Here is a 19,629-nt window from a genome sequence, read left to right on the forward strand (position 1 = left end):
TTTGTTTGAAAACATTACGTCAGGCAGGATGTTTCTTGGAGCAATAATATTTTCTCTTTGCACCAATGCTCTAGGAAACTTTTCAGCACTGGTACCTATTATCCAGTGCCACATCATGTCCTTGTCACTGCCACCCCATATCCCTATTGGCAGCAACAAGCTGCAGCTCTAGGAAATGACAAATTCGGTGTTGCTCTAAGTCACGCCTTCCCGATTCCAAGGCGTGTCTTAGAACACCGTCTTTTATGGAAAAAGAGTTTCAAACAAACAGATATTTCCTGGAGCACTGTTTTTTCAATGTGGCGCTGATGTGTCGCCGTTTTCTGGAGCAACAGCATCAATGCCAAACAGACGCTAAATAACAAATACACTTCAAACAAATTAAATGTCTAGATGCAGTGTGACGTTGACAAGGAAATAAATCAAAACAGACCAAATACAACAATTTCATTAAAATATCTGCTAGAAAATTTCAAATCATAAAATTTAAACACATGAAAATTCAAATCACAGTACACTGAACAGTTTATACATTTTGAATGACCAAGTGATGCATGCCTGCAGGCGATACAGAATACAGAGACACTACAAATACTGCAATTTCAACCACATCTCAAATCACAAAGCTCGTCTAAGCGCTTAAGGCTGAAAGGGATCAAGAATAAACCATAGAAAACTAGAGCTTTATCATGCTGCTGTCATTTGGAAATCAGCAATTTCTTGCTGATATCGGATTTCAGTTTCCATCCAAACGAAAAAGCTCCATGGATCAAACCATCAATTTCCCCTTCCTTTTTCTCATACACATAGAATGCTGTAAAGGCAAAGGGCACTCCTGCATTTAACTTAGTTCATTAGTAATAAGCTCAAATAGACTTAAGCCTCAACACCAATGCATGAGGTGAGTCTCCACATAAATCTAGCAAGAAATAGTGGAATTCAGATATCACTATTTTCTTGGCAACGAACTTTCTTTTCCCTTCTGGGGGTGGGGAGAGTGGGTTGGGATCCTGTCCTGATTACTTTGCATGAATGCAACTGAATAGCTGAGGCATTACAAACATTTCCTTCTCATTCTCCCATCCTGATGCAAATATTCTTTCCATGCCCACAGCACATTGACTGGAATTGTTATTTGGATGCCAGTAACAGGTGTAGATATTATGGCACTTGGAACTTGATCTCAAACTTATAATATGCTGATCATGCTCCAAGCTGAAATCGACAAAGTTGGCACTTTGATGCGGAACACCCAAAAAGCAGCTAATTAGGTGGATGAAATGCCTAAGCAAGCTGGAATCACACCACAAAGGCCTTGGTTTGTTTGAGATTTAGCTTAGGATTACCCATCAAAAATAGGCTAGACAGAACTTCAGAGAGTTTAAATAATCAATGAAAACAATTGAAAACAGGTTATGTAGGACACTTGCTCAACTTCAGTCATTTTTTCTATTAATCTTAATTTAGTGCCATGACTCGTGCCATTATTCTCATAGGTTATGTAGGACACTTGCTCAACTTCAAGTGGAAAGACACATGGAAAATCTGGTACAAACCTGTAATAAATATTCTCTGAAGTGAAGTGGTTCCAAGTAAGCTGAGAATCAATAGACAAACAATAACCTATTTATTTCAACAGTAAAGAAAGATCAGTATACAGCAAAAACAATCAATGAAAAGTGAAACAAGAGAAAGTGTCTACACTAGATTAAACAAGACTAAATTAGTCTGTCAGTCTCATTTGGTTCCAAAGTCTGTGTTCAAATACAGCAATGACAATATACAAGCCATCTTAGTATTGCAGCTCAGTGAGCACTATGAGACCTTTAAATAGGTCCTTTCAATGGATACCAAATTACCTTCAATACATTGTTTTGCGGAAGCAACATCCTGTGAAATATTAGCAACCAATATGATTACTCTCCAGTTACAACTTGAGAGACTTAAGATATACTCTTCTAACATTCTAAATTAACTAAGGTTTATTTCAGACAGATGCACTCTCTGCAGTGTATACATCTTAAATTCATTCCTTGTCTACATTGAGTTGTTTCTGTCTAGTTTAGCCAGTAGAAGAAAATATTAAAAAAAAGTTAAAAACCCTTTAACAATAAAAACATAAAAATCTGTAAGATACATATGAAATGAGAAAAGAGAGAGATGAAGGGTATAGACCTTGACGAACAGTTTCCAGTTCTTTCCCATGTAGAGAACTTTTAGAATGTTAATTGCAGAGTTCCATGTGGATGCAGCCAATAGAGCAACCTTCTGTGATGTCTCTTCAGAAAAGCAAAAATTGGATGCAGGGATTTTCTCAATTGTATAGCCTAATCTGAACCAATAGAATTCTTGTTCTTAGCAGAGAAAATGGTGCTTATGGTGTTTCAATGAAGAAACCAAATACATATCCCAATGCCTCATTCATATGGGGCCATCTTATTGATTAAAGCTCTGAATCGATAACCAGTCTTGGATTGGCTCTATAGCTATAAAAATCCAACTGAATGATGCAAAGTGATTAACCATGGGGCTACACAACCAAACCAAGAATTAGGAAATGATTAGAGTTTAGATCAATAACTTGCTCTTTCTTGAACAATGACAATGAGTGGGCAAAAGGTCAGAGGCATATGGTCAACAGAGTTTTTCTGTTTTTGTTTTTAACATAGAGACTGAATATACAGAGTTTTTCCGTTCTTTCAACATAGAGAGTGAATATACATTTTTGCAGGTAGAAGGCCATGGACAAACAGGAAGACTGTGACTGCAAAGAGAAGCTTTGAGATGGCAGTTATGGCAGTGTATCCAGACGCAATGAAGTAATAGTAAAAAGCAATCATGACTAGCACTGTGGTTAGCGTCTGCTTTTTCTCTTTCCACAGGAGTGTGTTGGCAACTGAAAAATGTCATTAGCAATAGCAGCATTAATAAATTATGCAAAAAAGAGATATGTTCAGACTAGATTTACCAACAGAAATATAGAGCTCATCCCTGTAATAATGGGCCTTTTCTAATTTATCATCTATATATTTTCATAACATAATTTTTCACCAGTAGCTGATAAACATGTGTATCCAAAGCTGGTTATTGAAAACATTTCCAAGAACTGCAACTTTTAGCTTTAAAGGCTAGTGCCTCATGATTTACGGATTATGATCATTCAATCTGTATAATCTTGGCATCTAGCAGCCACAAAGTAGACAACTAATTAATGGTTCAGTTGGATCACAATTCCTACTGATGGACAGAAGTATCTTGGTTAGGGCAGAAATTTATGATTTAAAGGAACATACCCTTTCCACTTCCAAGATATATGAAAACCTTAGATGGGCCATCTCTTTTAGGTTGACACTCAGCTCTCAAGTGTGGATATGACTCAATCATCCTTTTCAGACCCTCCTGCAATATCAAGTACAATGATTTTAAAATCACAGATGGAAACAAACATAAACATCTATGTTAACATCAAAAAATCATGTCACATGTGATGGGAACATCAACCAATCATTGTTTTCTAAGGAAAGGCCCTCTCTTGTATGAACAAAAGCATGAAGAGTGTAAATTCAATTCAACTGAATAGGAATTCATGAAATATACATTTTGGAAATAATAAAGGAGTCCAAAAGTGACTCTTAAACATGAGCACAGTATGCAATGCATAACCGAGGTCTAGCTCAACTACATCAGATAACTGCCATCTGGGAGGTAAAGATTTTGTGTCCAGTGTGCAGTTGCATAGATTTTATTAACAATCCAAAGGAAGTGATTTTATTGGACAACTAGAATCATCTCACCACCCTGATTCTTGAACTGTAGAGCATCCAAGAGGTTCCTCTCAGTTGGATATCCACCCAATGGGCAGAAGAACCTACTGCTGCACAAACATCATTTTCTTTCTACTGTATTTACCCTTTAAATCACAATTTATCTCTATTCATGTTTATATCAGACTTCTACAATCATTAGTTAGAGAAACCAGAGCAACCTGAAGTGGGACAATAGGCGAATAGCCAAGTTGATCCTTGGCTTTTGAACAATTAAAAGTCCTGCTGCATGAGAGGAGTCTGATTCTTGAAGGTGTTAGCTGTGGAACCCGCATTCCATATGGGGCTAAGATCTTATATGTCCACTCCACTATATATGCGATCGGCATCATAACAGAGGCAGGGATTTTGATTCTTGGCCTGCAAATCATGCAATGTTAAAACACAGAACACAGGACATTGATGCCACTTACATACTACTTCTGTTCTTCATGGTATACTTAATAATATCATACAAGGTTCAAAGTATGAATACAATATATCCCAATATCAGGTGTATTCTATCATATTTTGGAGTCACCATAATGGCATATAATGGGCGTTGGGGGATTTGAATGTTTTAAAACGTTAAAATATGATGTGCAGGACCCCTGTCAAAAAGTCAGATCAAAAAGTTTAAAAATAATAATAATAACAATAATAGTTTTTCTGAGCTGAAACTCTCAATGTGCAAAATTTGTGTATTGAGAGTATTGATACTCTGAACCATGATCTTATATAGACATGCCAAAATGTCTAGTATCTGAGATGCTGAATCTAACAATCCACAAACCAACATTAACATGTGTCAGTGCCCATTTTACATTAATAGGGTGTAAAATGGTTGAAGATTAAAAGAAACCAGTGAATTGCAAATGATGTGAAAATAAAATAAATGAATAAGTAATTGTCTGCAAAAGAATATATCAGCAACAGATGACATTGCTGAATGCAGTGTTTTAAAAGTGCAAGGGCAATTTTGCACCTGAGGTGTGAGGCACAAGGCGAGGCACGCACCTTTTTTAAGCAAGGCCCAAAAATGCTAAAAAATTCAAAAAAATACCAAAAAAATAAAAATGCTAAATATTAAAAATATTAAATACATTATTAATTAAAATATAAACTTAAATTTTAAAATAAATTTAAAAAAAAAAACTATTATCTCAAATTAAAATACATAAACATAACATGTAAAACATATTTAAAGTGAAAATTTAAAAATAAAATCAAGCATTACATATAAAACATATTCAAGCTTGTAAACTCTTAATCTTTCTATTTTTTCCCAAATGCATTACTTCAAATAGCTAATGTGATGTTAAACATTATGCATTCCTAATTCTACGAGCCGCCTCGATACCAAGCCCCTCGAGGTAAGTCACATATCAAGGTCTTAAATTCTTAATCCCTATAAAAAACAAAAGGTTTTATAACTTTAAGCGTCTTAAAAATATCTGAATGAACAACATTAACAAAAAAGGGGTTTTCAAAAAAAGATATTTCTAAAAGACACTTAAAGTTATAAAACCTTTTTTATAGGGAATTAGGGATTAAGACTTTAAGACCTTGATATGGACTTTTTTGGACTTGTCTCGAGGGGCTTGTGGTCAGGGGTCCAGGGGTGGAGCCCCTGGTCCAGCTTCTAAGCACAAAAAAAAAATGCACAGATTTTCAAAAGGTGCATGCCTGGGCTGAAGTGCAAGGCGCACCAATTACACACCTTTTGAAAGTGCTGTGCCTAGGACCTAGGCAAGGTGCATACCCTAAAATGTGCCTCGCCTGTACGCCTAGGTGTGCCTTTTAAATCACTGGCTCAATGAACTTCCACAAAGAACATTTTAAAACATGGATGTATTTTTTTTTTTCTGATAAATGATTTAAATCATGGAAGTATGGCACAAGGCATTCCACCATCCTAAGGTTTGAGGCATAAACCAGAATGCAAGAGGCATAAGCCTCCTCAGCATGGATTTTGTAATTACTAATAATTAAAAAAAAACAAGCTAAAACAAATAAAAATTATAGTAACTATCCCACAAAAATAGGAAATTTCATGAGAAATTAAAAACTTTCATATTTATAATTTCTAAAATGTAACCATCACATCTAAGTACAGAATTGAAGTATCATTGCATGAAGCATTATCATCCATCACTATAACACTCGCAAAGATACAAATCAAAATTCCAGAATTAACAATTTACAAGAATTGCACAACATTGACATAAACAAGTGTCACTCATATTTAAGTGGAAGTAAAACATTAAAAGAAATCAAAGCTATAGTGTTCCCACTTCTATTTATAACATACTGCAATAAACAAATTTGGAGGGATTTCATTTTCTGTATTGTGTTAAAATATAATGGGAAACACAATAAAATGGTTTATCCACTTTCATTTATAATTATAAAATACCAGCTTAAAAGGTAAGAACATATGAGGAATACGCCTCTACTGTTAATTTCCAGGCATTTTCATAGTGCTTTGCCCACAAGCATGCCTCCAGTGCCTTTTAAAACACTATCCACAAAAGCCATTAATTTGGTGAAGCTTGTCCCCAGATGGAAATGAAAAATGATGGAAAAAAATTGAGATCACCTTTCATAGCCAAGACCTTCAAGAATCATTGACATGAACTCCCAAAACTTTATTGGCTCCATATTTGTTATAAAGTATGCCTGCAAAAACCAAGGGTCAAGTGACTGAATTTATCAATAGAACAATTTTGGATAGAACCATAAACCAATACATTAAGGTTCAAGATTGAGCTAGCTAGCACATTAACATGCTAGACTCTGCTGGATTTCATATGAGGCCAGCAATTCTGTACAGAGTAGGGTGTTGGGCAGTCAAGGAACAACATATCCAAAATATGAATGTAGCAGAAATGTGAATATTGAGATGGATGGGTGGAAAAACTAGAAAGGACAGGGTCAGAGATGACTCATTTGACTAAACGTAGAAGTAACTAGCTCCAATAGGTGATAACTGATAAAATGAGGAAAATAGACTATGATGGTTTGGTAACATGCAGAAAAGACCAGACTAAGATGGTAAGTAATCTACTAATTCCTTCTTTAAAGCCCTTTATTCATATCTGCAAGACACCAAATTTCCAGCTAGGAAGGTGGGGAACTCCATCATTCCTCTGAGAGTATCCCTTTTAGTGTGCGAGGCATGTTTGGTGAGAATTAACACATGGTATATTCTGCAAAGGAAGAAAAAGGGAAGAATGTGAATGTCTCCTTGTGTGCATTATTTTCATAAGGGATGGAGAATCGGCAGAAAACCTCCTCCATTGCCTCTAGCCAGACGTTTGTGGCACTACTTTTTAAACTTGATTGGTTATAGTTGGGCTGATCTGGGGCATATCCAAGGTTATATCAGTGAAATGCGCAAGGTTTAGGCAACAAAGTGAAAATATATTGGGGTACAGTTACACATGCAATCATGTGGGGTGTGTGGGAAGAGCAAAACAGAAGAATTTTTTATAATAAGGTTGGCTCTGATAAAGAGCTGGTAGCGCAGAACTTCCACTTGTGCAACTCATTCTGAGGCTTTTCATGGCATTTCTTTGGGAGACCTCCAAAAGAACCTTGTGGAGATACTTCGATCACCTCCGGCGTCCCAAACCTTGTTGCAGGCTTCTAACAGGATGGAAGAGGCACAGTTCAACTCTTGGGCAACCCTGGTGAGGCCAGCATTGGAGGTGTGATCTTGAGGAGGGATGGTAGCATGCTGGGAGTTTTACTGGACCAATTTGACTTGCTGACTCTACAAAAGTGGAAATTGTAGCTATGTGAACAGGGCTCCAGATTGCTAGACAGATGGACTTATCATCCTTATCTGTTGAAGGTGACTTGGCAAGCACAATTAACTGAGATGAGAACAGTGGTGCATGGAGGTTGGCTCATTTTTAACTGAAGCCAGGGATAAAGCAGCATCAATGCAAACAAGGCTAGGATTGAATACCAAGAAGCTTAACCAAGATGGCTGATGAGTTGGCTAAGGCAGGTGTTCATAGGAAAAAAATGTAAGTGATAGCACTCTGCCTGTGTAAATATTTTTAGGGAGGGACCGTCTTTTTTGTTTGTACATCCCCTTAGGTAAAACTTGCCCTTTATTTATTATATATACATACGAAAGTTATCTTTCTCAAAAATAACAAGTGATCCATGACATTAAAAGGGCTAGAAGATCTGGGGGCAGAAAAAATGGATATGGGTTGACATTGTAAGAAATGATTTAAGGGCTCATAATTTAACACTGGATATGGAACTGAACCAAATGGAATGGTAAAACAGGGTTCATATAGCCAACCCCATATAGCCGAGACAAGGATTAGATGATGATGATGATGACTCTGCTGACTTCATAAGAACATGTGAAGAATGAAGATTCTGTCATGCCGACCACAAGAATAGTTTACAGCCACCAGGTTATGAGAGTAGTACATGCATTGGGACTGCATCCACCATCGATACATTCCACCAAGGAGAGATGCTACAGTCCCAGAAGAAGGAAACATTAAATAATGGTGATAATGTATAAAAGCTCTCCCGTTAATACAAGCCAAATCCCCTTTGAAAATCTCAAAGCTATGGAATCGGATGAGGCCAGTAATCCTGGCATACCAATGACAGAAACCAAGCAAAAATATAGCACTAGTCAAGTATTCATTAGCCAATTAACATTTTGATGATCAGGTCAGGCCACCTGTAATTGCAAGTCTGTGACAGGCAAATCTTGTAGGGGAGTGCAAAAAAACAAATATTGATTCATGAGAGCTAACAGTTTCAGATTTGAGCCATTTGCAAAATCAGATCTATATACCCTTTATTTTTCTTTAGGCTGTGTTTGTTTCTCCACCAATAGAAAAAAACATATATATATATATATATATATATATCAGACTGACAAGGAAAACAAAGTATCCATTAAAAGAGGTGAAAAGATAGCTCAGATATTTCAGTATGAAAAATTTTTCTGTTCATTTTACAAAACTCCAGAATATTTTAAGGAAAAAAGAAAAGAGGCAGTCATTGAGCCATCATGATTACTGATTAGGGTGGTTCATTGGATGAAAACTGTGGAGCTATTTGCTGACTTTTCTTCAATCGATATTATGAAGAACTTGAAGGAAGTGGCTTCTTCTGATTCATATCAGGTCAAGATGAGGCATTTATGGTCTCCACCAGATAATGATTTTACTAAATTCAATTTGGATGGAAGTAATGCAGGCAATACAGGTCCTTACGGTATAGATGGGGTGTTTAGGAATAAGGAAAGCAAAGTTATTGACTTAGTCTCAGGACCAAATGATGTAGGAGACTCGTTAAGAGCTCAGATTCTGGCTGTGATGGAGGGAGTGCAAAAGGCAAAGGATATGAATGTGAAGCTGATTATAGAAGGTGACTCAAAGCTGGTAGAGGATTGGCTGCAAAAGGAGGGGAGTGGTTTCTGGAAGTTCAGTGGTAAAAAGAAGAAATACAAGTGACTAACTCAAGATATGGAGGTGAAGGTTTGTTGGGTTAAAAGAACTGCTAATGCTTTTTCCTATGTTCTAGCAAAACAAGGGGTGGAAAGGAATCAAATGTTTTGGGCACAATTGTAATCTGTATTTTGTTTTTTCGGTGAGGAGAGTTAAGAAGTTTACCTCTCCTCTCCTCTGTAATTTTCTTATAAATTAACTAATAAAATTCTGTTGTTGATCAAAAGAAAAAAAAAAAAAAGCCTTAATGATAGATTTTTAACGAGGGATTTGATTGGTGGTTAGATGTTAATTGTGTGGAAAGTTTTTAAGCTATATGGGTTGAGACAGAAAATGATATTGAATTACTGATCAAAAAAGGAAAAAGAATAGCATTGATTGCATACTATGGAAGTGCCATGAATTGGCAAAAGCAATGGCAGAAACTACTAAATCATAAAAATTTACCATAATCACTCAATACCAAATACTAATTAGAACGGAAACTGCTGACAATTAAAATCGAAGTCTCTCATTTTGCTTCAAATATAATATTCCTATTTTTATCCTGATTCCATTTCTTTATTGTGGATCCTAATAAACCTAGACATAAGACACTCCTTTTTCTTTTTTCTTCAGCTATTAAGTTAAAGGATTGGGACTAAAATTACATCCCTATGCCCCAGAATACACAACAGTAAGAAACATTGAAAATGGTCAAATGGATCTCTTTATCATAAGTTAAAGTTTTTGATTATTTCTCTTTTGATATTCAGAACTTAAAAAGAATCCAACACATGATGCATTATACAGCTGATGCATATAACAGCACTAACATTTGTGACTGATGCTTTGTCACCTGCTACATTGAACCTCTCTTATCTAATGAATTTTCTTTTTTGTTTATCTTAAGAAAAAAAAAACAGATGATGCATTATACAGCTGATGTGTATAATAGCACTAACATTTTGAACCAAATCTAGAACATTGTATATATAGCAGAAACATAGACTTGTCCATTAACAATTAAAAAAAAAAGTGCATTTGTTGTGCAACCAGAAAATTCTTTAGCAAACATTTGTGCAGAAGTCTGTGGTGGCACAGTGGCAGTACTTCTAATTATATTTACCTTGGGTTTTCTTCATTGTTTTTTCTTTTGAAAGATGTTCATGTTCCATTAAAAGAAAGAGGAAGAGGGACCTTCAAAGAACTATATAAAAAGAAGGGCTATAACAAAGCAACTCAACAGCTAAAAGCTATTTGCACACATTAAGATGATTAAAAAAAAATGCAACTGGTAGTCAAGCTTGATTGGGTTGCTGCTCCCTTTCTGTTCACATAAACCATCCCTATCACCCTCCTTTGTTTTTCTGGTGCATTTTTCTTAATGTTTTAGCTAAAGATTTCTACTATGTGCAATCTGGTGCCTCACCCTAATGATAATAGTAATAGTAATTTATAATAAAGAAAGCAAACTATGGGAGATATCTGAGGTGGACCAAGGAATGGTAGGTTCCTTTCATTCAAATACTATGCAGCACCATCTGAGAGCATGTCAACAGACTCTCCAATAGGAACCATATATTTTCTCTTTCCATGAAAATGGAGTAGGGTATGACATTTGCAGCTACTCAAAGCATGCCAAAATACCACATGGAACCAAAAAGTAGAACTTAAAAGTAGCATACATAGTACCTGCCCTGCAGCTCTCTTTGCACTTTCTCCTTCTGAAGCTAGGGTTTGCTCAGCACATATATGCGCATGAGCCACATTTTCAACATATGTGAAATCATACAAGTTATTTCCATCACCAATGATGAACTGATAAAAAAAATAAAACAGAAAAATATCATCAAGCTGTATTTACATAAACAAAGGATGCATCAGCATGCCATCAAAAAGCATCATAAAGAAAACAGTTCTGTGTTCTCATCTTTTGTAACTTTTATTTCTCTATTTTATTAGATTTTTTTTTTATAATTGCTGTTATTTAGATCAAAAGAAATAATAGGCCTGAGTATGAAACAGTCCAAAAAAATTTTTTTTGAATGGTACATGGGTAGTTGGGAACCAAGAGATGGTAACTTAGTTCTATGTCCTTCCAAATCTATCGAAAGAATTCTATGTCCTTCCAAGTACCACTAGGTAACCTCTGTCAGGTAGCAGATCTCTTTTTTTGAAAGTAAAAAAGAAAATTTCATTAAAAGGAAGAAAAAAATACAATCTGGATAGGTGATAAGGTAGCACCTAAACCACCGAGATTACAACCGAATCGGAGCAACAAATTTTCCAGATTACAAATTGAAATACACCACCTCCCGAGGACAAATACTAAAACTTCTCTCAGCATTAAGAGCATTGGCAGCAAAAAACCAACAGCAATGAAATTGCCCACAGCCACCCCCAACTTCTACCAACTCCAAGGACCTTCACCCAAGATAGCCACTCCGATCCTTCCTCCCCCTCCCCTAAACTACTTAAACTTCCAAAGCCCTTCACTCTTCTTCAATCCATCCGTCTTCCTTTCCTTCCCCTTCATCCCAAATCTCACCTCCCCCTCCCACTATTTTCTTTCTAAATTCCTCTTTTCTTCTTTTTTTTTCAAACTGTTCTATTGCCTTTCTGACCACACTCTCCCCTCCCAAAAAGAACAAACCAAAAGATTTGCCCACTTTCACCTGTCTCTCCACTGTCTTCTTGATTTCCACCCTCCTCTCACCTGATTTTCCCTTTTCTAGAGTCTTCCCCCCTTCCAGACCCACTACCACATCATACCCTGCCTTTGGTGAAAAATTCTCACTCTCATCTCCAGCCTACAAAGGTTGTTTTTCTTCTTGGGGGTTCTCGACACAAGAACTTTTCACTTTTACTTCTCTTCTTTTATAAATTCTTTTGTATTTGTTAGTCAGACCTGCTCCAACCACACCTTTCAGTCTTGAAAAAATCCTTGTGGCATGAACCATGCTAGATTTACTTGAAGCACTGGGTTTTCTTGGAATCTCAAAAACATCACCCTTAACAGCCCATCAGCCCTATCATTCTCTTTCCTTCTACGGCCCAAATCAAAGCCTAATCTTAAGATTGACAGAATAAATTTAGGAGGTGAGATTCCAACACATGCATATTATATGCAAAGTTTGTTGTTAGCTCAATGACATGGGAGGCCTAGGGATGGAGTTGAAGGCAGCACAAGAGTAAAAAATTTGGAAGTTGAAAATTTTGTAAACTGCTCCTAGGTTTTTTCTTCCAATAAGTTAAATATTAGGGTAAAAGACTTAAACCTCTCTTGATGTTCCTCCTAAATACTGAAACATCGCTTCTCTTTTCAAATTGGACTGCTACCTTCCCTTTTGGATGATGACATAGGACAAAAATGCCCCCTCTGTTATCAATCTGTTCAAATCCGTTTACATGTAGCATCATATGCAAGTCAATTTTTTTAAAAACCCAAGTTTTCCTTTTATGATTCCTTTGTCTTTGGTACCTTGCTTTTATTTCGCTGAGGAAGCAACTTCATTGCAAGAACAAGATAAGAAAGATCAGTGAAACATACCAAAACTTTTGCTCTGTCAATCTCCATGTGAGCATGTTCTAACCATTAATTCATTGACACCAAAATTCCCACTAACAGCAAAGGATAAAAATAACTTTTTTTGAAATTCTTTCTCTGCCTTTTATTTCCTTCCCCTGTCTTTTTCTCTCTCATTTGTCTATCTTGTTATAGAATTGTAGTTTGAAAACTGACTGTTGTATAAATTCTCCAAACAAGCAGCACTACCACAATGGAGCTACTCTTTATACAAAGACTATTGATCAAAATCTTTTCTGAACTCCCAGTGAAGTATCATCTTTAGATTCAAAATTGTATGAAAACTTTGTGTACTTTGATGTCAGGTTCCTTTCATCAAACAGCACTAGCTGCACTACTGTTCACACAATGTCCGGTCTGCATAGGTGAGAAAATACTCAAATTGGCAGTTGACTGAACCCTTTGGGTGTGATGATGGAAATACTGCAGAAGAGTAATTGCAGGTCATGGAATATATGGCAACGAGGACCTCTATGTACAAGGGGGAAGCCAAAAGTGAATAAGCATTTTCTGTGTCACTTTTTTTGGAAAAGGAGATTCTATTATTTTGAAAATTTGAAGAATTATCATGGGTAAAAGAGATTTTTTAATAATTCTGTTAGACATAACTCTGACATGGGAGGTCTTACTCCTTTTTGAAAAATGAAGGGAGGTTTTAGTATTTATTAGAAACATCAAGGGAGGTTTAAGTCCTTTACCCTAAATATTACTATTTTTCCAACAATAAGTTTTTAATCTCTCCTAATCAAAATACAAATAATCATTAATGCTAAGATATTATTAGGCATGAATAACATTTAAATCACTAATAATTACTTCAATTTTCAAGAAAATAAATGGCATAAAATAGATTTATTATTTAAGGTTTTCTAAGGAAGTCCTTGCAAGTGCTTATAATGTAAATAGGTTTTCTAACATTTAAATCACTAAATAGGTATGATTCAGACTATTCCTTGTGTTACTCTCTAAACCATGCATAGAAACACTAGTGTGAATCATGAACAGTATCACTTTCTAGTTCTTCTCACTAGTATCATTTTTCTAGTTCTACTTATTACACTCCAAAACAGTAGAACTAGTATGAATTATGAATATATCAACACAAACCTAGGGATGGTGTGGATGGTAGTGCATTAAAGCCAAGCAAGGTTCAAAGTATCGATATGATATGCATTTCGGCCGTATCGCATCGGTACTTAGAAACAGCTGAAACACCTTTTTTTTTTAGTTTTTTTTTCAAAGTTTGGTTTTTTGGGAAGCTTAAAATGTGTTTTTTATGATTAAAAAAAGTTGGGGAGGCATTTTGGACCATATCTTTTTCAAAAGATACGATACGATACGCCATCGTATCGATACTTTAAACCATGAGGCCAAGTATAGTAACCTGATTAAGACACCTGTGTGAGTGAATGACAGGGAGCTGCTGAGGACCCAAATTTTAAGCCTCAAAAGTGGCCTGGAACTAAGGAGAGATTAACCAAAATATAGCAAGAGGAAAAGCATGGAGAAAGAGAATCAATAAATATCCTTCTTCACTGTTTTCAACACAAATTCTATTTAAGATTTTCTGTCCTAAATCAAACAGAAAACAGAGAAATAGCAGTTGTAGAAGAGCAGATAGAGTTACTGCATACTTGAAAAACAAAGAGAATATAACCTCAGGAAAAGTAAAGGAGCCGGTCTGCAGTAGGCAACCTTTGGTTCCTTTATTATATTCTTTTTATATTTCTCGCTCCCACCATTTATTATATTCTTTTTTTTTTTTTTTGAGAGAGAGAGAGAGAGTAACTTCTCTGTTTTCTTGTTTTGGTTTTACTTTTGTGCAGTTAATTCTGGGTTTTCCATGTAATTTATCTCTGCAATATCACAGCCATTTTGAAAATATGAAGATCTTACTCCTATTTTTTAATACATTTCAATTTGTTTTTATCATCTACAGGTCTGCTAGACTAATACCAACTCCAAATCACCAACAATATTCCTTGTCTGTTTCACATCCCTGGTACTATCACAGTCCTACAAATATGTAATTCAATCCAGATATTCCCAAACAAAACTGACCCATCTGAATAGAAAAAACAAACAGAGATAGAAATAAAAAAACAAAGAAACAGATTAACATATCTGAATAAAACAAAACCTATGGCGACCTGAAAAAGTAAAAGAAAAGAAAGGAAAAGAAAAGGAAAGTAAAGGAAAAGAAGAGGAGAACAGTATAGAGGAGATAAGGAGAGAAAGAAAGAAGGGAGAACTACCAAGAGAAGTCTAGTTACCTCTCTTGACAATCAACGCAGGATAAATTCTCATTCATTAAGAGGAAAATTACAACTATGCCCCCCATTACATATGTTAAACATAAGAGAGAAATATAACAGGAAAAGACATATTTGCCCCTGTTAACTAACTTGAACACTCCCCCTCAAGCTGGAGCATATGTGCAATAGAATTCTAGCCTGCTAGAAATATAGTCCATCCTTGACCGACCCAAACAATACATGTGCAAACTCTTTCAAGTTTCAACCTGGCTGGTTCAACTGCTGACCCACCACCCAAAGGGAAAAGACAGGTCAAACTCCAGGTAGGTTTTTAAAACAATAGGCAATATACAGCTAACCTCTTGTAGATTATAATTACAATCCATATGATTCTTTTATGGTTAACAGAACCACAATCTTTATGATTCAAGCTCCAGCTTTCCTCAATTTCATCTGATATTGTATCTTGATGAATTAATTCCCAACAACATTCTTCTTGTTTTTTGTTTCTCAACAACGAAGTTTTTCCCCTTAGTTGTTACTTTTGGGGTGGGAGACAAGACAAAAACGCCAAGCAATAATTAAACCAAACTATCAATGACATGGAAATAGACGTAATAGGAAATATTGAAATAAATATATAAAGTCCAACCTTAGATTTTCCAGCCCTTGCAGCCGAAACTAATGATGGAACCAAAAGCTTGTCACCAGGACCAAAAATGCTACTGGGACGTATGCAGCATGTCAAAAGCCCATTTGTACCATTTGACTTGATGACCAGTTCCTCTCCTTTAGCTTTAGTTGCTGAATAAGAATCATTGTGCTGAAAGTTTAACAAATAAGTTCCAAACTTAGAAGAGAAAAGAAATGTCAATATTTGAGGCAAATATAGCACACATTAAAGAGAAGCTATCAATATTTCTCTCTAGACAAATGACTAGGAGAAAAGGACATATGAACACAGACATAAACACATGTATATACTATGTGTGTATATATAAATGCGTCCTATATTTCTGTTCAGCTAGAAGAATAAGATTACAATTTTTTTTCTTTTCCTTCTCACTCTTCTTTTTTTATTTATTTTTTGTGTATGTCTGTGTAAAATAGAGGGAGGGAGAGAAAGAGAGAGAGAGAGAGAGAAATCATGAGGATGAGAACAGGTTGGGAAAACTTTGTTATATGGCAAAGACACAGCTGGATATGGTATTGAATACGAAATTTACACTAAAAGTTGAAGCATCTAACATGATACAATATTAGTAATCAGGTATTTAGGTATCATAGGAGGGGAATAGAATCCTAGTTTATAACATAAATAAGGCATGTAGCACACCATCATAAGTAATCAAAATCCACCATCTTATGAGTTCTATGAAGAAGATGTTTGCAGCAATATCCAACAACCGAGATGGTCCTAAATATCCAATCTATTACAATATCACATTATTGATAACTGTCAAGAAAAATATGCCAGAATTTTCTGTGGGTTCAAATTGTTGTATCCACATGAGATCTTTCCAAAGCTAGACCTATTAAATGCTACATCAATGACACCATGCGTATGGAGCATGCAAAGGAAGCTTTTCTATACTTATTCATATGAACATTAGAAAAATTTTTAACCAGAAAAGAAAACCACATGCTTTCGGTATAAGGTCTCAAATACTGCTGCTTCCTTTGAGAGGAATGGAGGGCAGATGTAAAGCTTATCTAGATAATGTTAAGAGGAATAAAAATTATAGAGTTGAGACCTTAGGTGGATATGGCGTTGATTCGTCTCCATTAAATATTCCATGAACTCCATCAAAGACCACACTAGAAGAACTTGTATAGATAAGTCTCTTTACTTTGCACTCAACACAAGCATCGATAACATTTTTAGTTCCTGTAAAATAGAAAATTAAGCATAAAACAAGCATCAAATAGTCAAAGGAACTCCACTACTTGATCTTAGAAAGTCCCACACAACCACAATGGTTTACCTTCAACATTGACCGAATGCTGAAGCTGATAATTATTGATGGATGAATCTGGGGCAGCCATGTGAAAGATAACCTCAGCCCCTTGGCATGCTGCAAAAGGGAAGACAAAATTTGTTTTGAGAAATCACAAGATAAGTAATTACGGGTGTGAACAAAACTTCAGAAGATGTAAGGATCAAAAATTCCCATCTACAAGATCATGTCAATGGAGACCATTAAACCAAAATTATAACCGAGTTGGGAATAAGAGAATAAATATGACCCTTGATCACTTGGGACTTGTTGCGAAGATCGGCAGACACATATTTGGCACGCCCCGATTGAAGAGCTTCCCCAAGGATTCCCTCCTCCTCTTCAGGTTCAAGCTTGATAGATGGGGCCAAGTCAGCAATGCAAACTGACCATTTTCTAGATCGGATCAGCATTTCCACTAAATGCCGTGCTGCAAATCCCCTTCCTCCTGTGACAACACAACACTTCTCTTCCCCTGCCATTTTTTCCTACGTCCTGAACACCATACCAAACCAAAAATCGGTTCTTGAAATTCCAAGAGAAGCTAAACTATAATTTCAATTTGCGATAATAGTCAGAAAAAAACATCTGAACATCGAAAGTGGCATATATGTAGTGTACTTCCTCTGTACCGAGCAAGGCAGAAGGAATCATTTTTTTTCATAGAACAACTTTAGAATCTGAAGCTTGTCAGATTTCCAAGGCCTCTTTGATCTAAGGCATTGAACAAGAACTAATAGCCATTTGATACAAAGTAGAAACTTATTATACTGCAACCTCAAACGATGCATTGCTGATCTTTTCAGAAAGAATGTTCTTTCAATGTAACTACACAAACAAAATAAAATAAACAAGACACACTCTAATACCGATACAGAAACTTGATTCTTGCACTATAAGAGTCCCGACTATCTATCAAATCTAAATGCAAGAGAAGGAGAGAAAAGAAAACTTGGGAAGGTATTTGGCAGCGATTCAATGCACGATAATAGATTTTATGCGGACCTAGCTCAGGAAATGTAGAATAGAGAGAGAGAGAAAGAGAGAGAGAGAACAGTCACTGACCTACAATCTAGCAATTGTTGACAGTAACTAAAGTGTTAAGTCTCCTAACCCTCTTCTTCTGATTCTGAAAGATGGTCTTCTTTTCGTTTATCAACAGTCTATTATTTTTCTTTGGTGGCATTTCCCTGGTGCCGGTTACCTATCGCTTGTAGGTCTGTAAATGGGTCGGGTCTGCTTCGGGACAGGCGAAACCGTCTATTCCGGTCCCGACCCAGAGGCCAGAGCCAGACCCTTCGGTTCTATATTTCTATATTCTATCTATAATATTTTTGGAAAATTTTCTTAAATTATCGATTTAGTTAATTGACTAATTATATATTCCTACTGTTTAACACTATTGTCTTGTGCTATCCTTATCGGCAATTACCTAAAACCTTGTCATTAATGCTTATCATTAATCTTCCGTAATAAATTATTCATATATAATATTATGTGACTTATAATTTTTAAAAATCTTTAACTTACCCTTTTATAATCAAAAATGTCATTTTCGTTTGGGCAAAACGATTCTACCATAAAATATTGTTTTATGGTCGAACTAGTCACTGATATTAACACCACAGGGAGCGAGTTGATGTTGTAATCTCCAGATCGGGTACCGGACCTGGGTGAGAGGGGCAAATTCATCCAGTTGATACGCTTTCATTTAACATCTCATTTTATGTTGACTCTATGGAAGAGCAAAGACACTACGGGTTGAATCCAAATCATAGTGAACTTCATTAAAATTCAGAAATAACTTCGTCAAATAAGGAACAATTCTACAATAAATTTCAGGTCCGGACAAATGCAACCTCGACAAAATCTTTGAACTTGAAATGATTGCTAATGTTAACACCACCCTTTGAATGGAGGGGGGAAAGTTCCGGCCTTTGCATCACAAAGGTAGTGAACGAGTACATCAAATTTCTCTTAGTCATTCAAAAGCATTTGGCGCTTAAAGTCTAGATTAACCGATACGATTCCAGAAACATGAGAATCATCTAACAAGAACCCATCTAGATTAACCTTTACAATTTCCCGAAAAAAAGTTCCTCGAAATAGTCTGAAGTAATCAAAAGCTTTTTCCCTTTTCATTTTTCTTTTCTAATTTTTTAGGAAACTTTGTAATAGTTCGTAAATTTCTTTACAATCTAAAAGAAAAAAAAAAAAATAGAACATTCAGAGTGATGTGGGCTAGCCAGGCCTAGCCCATTAACGCCTGACAGCACCAACCACACCAGGGGAGAAGCCTTGCTGTGTTCGTACAGAGCCAACCGCGGAGTAATTAGGCGTACTCGCAAGGACCTATCTCTTGACTTCGTACGGTCCTCATCTGGTGCGTTCATCTCCACCTGCCTCCAGCTCGCTCAAGTATAAATATGAGGTAAACCCCCCTTGCTAGGGGATCCAAATCCCAAAATTCTGATACAACTCTTTCATTTACTTCCAGTGCCTTGATTTTACATC

General features: G+C 36.0%; 1 protein-coding gene across 4 annotated transcripts; it reads right to left on the reverse strand.

Moving 5' to 3' along the window:
• Positions 1-418: 418 nt before the first annotated feature.
• Positions 419-18,401, reverse strand: LOC148865409 (3beta-hydroxysteroid-dehydrogenase/decarboxylase). Of its 4 annotated transcripts, none has more exons than XM_088977033.1 (13): positions 18,181-18,401; positions 17,366-17,610; positions 17,104-17,193; positions 16,873-17,006; positions 15,771-15,941; positions 10,970-11,095; positions 6,403-6,482; positions 3,986-4,184; positions 3,294-3,399; positions 2,722-2,896; positions 2,176-2,332; positions 1,557-1,623; positions 419-835 (listed from the first exon to the last, which is right to left on the reverse strand). In XM_088977033.1, exons 2-13 carry the CDS (start codon positions 17,595-17,597, stop codon positions 699-701), a joined length of 1,674 nt encoding a protein of 557 aa, XP_088833159.1. In that variant the 5' UTR covers positions 17,598-17,610; positions 18,181-18,401; the 3' UTR covers positions 419-698. The 4 variants fall into 4 exon arrangements, with proteins under 4 accessions (XP_088833159.1, XP_088833161.1, XP_088833160.1 ...); XM_088977035.1 differs by having other exon boundaries at positions 419-1,293; positions 18,181-18,313; XM_088977034.1 differs by having other exon boundaries at positions 17,985-18,195.
• Between the last annotated feature and the right edge of the window lie 1,228 nt (positions 18,402-19,629).

Source organism: Nelumbo lutea, chromosome 3 (assembly GCF_056320005.1).
Source record: "Nelumbo lutea isolate HS-2025 chromosome 3, American lotus-T2T, whole genome shotgun sequence".
Classification (NCBI taxonomy): domain Eukaryota; kingdom Viridiplantae; phylum Streptophyta; class Magnoliopsida; order Proteales; family Nelumbonaceae; genus Nelumbo; species Nelumbo lutea.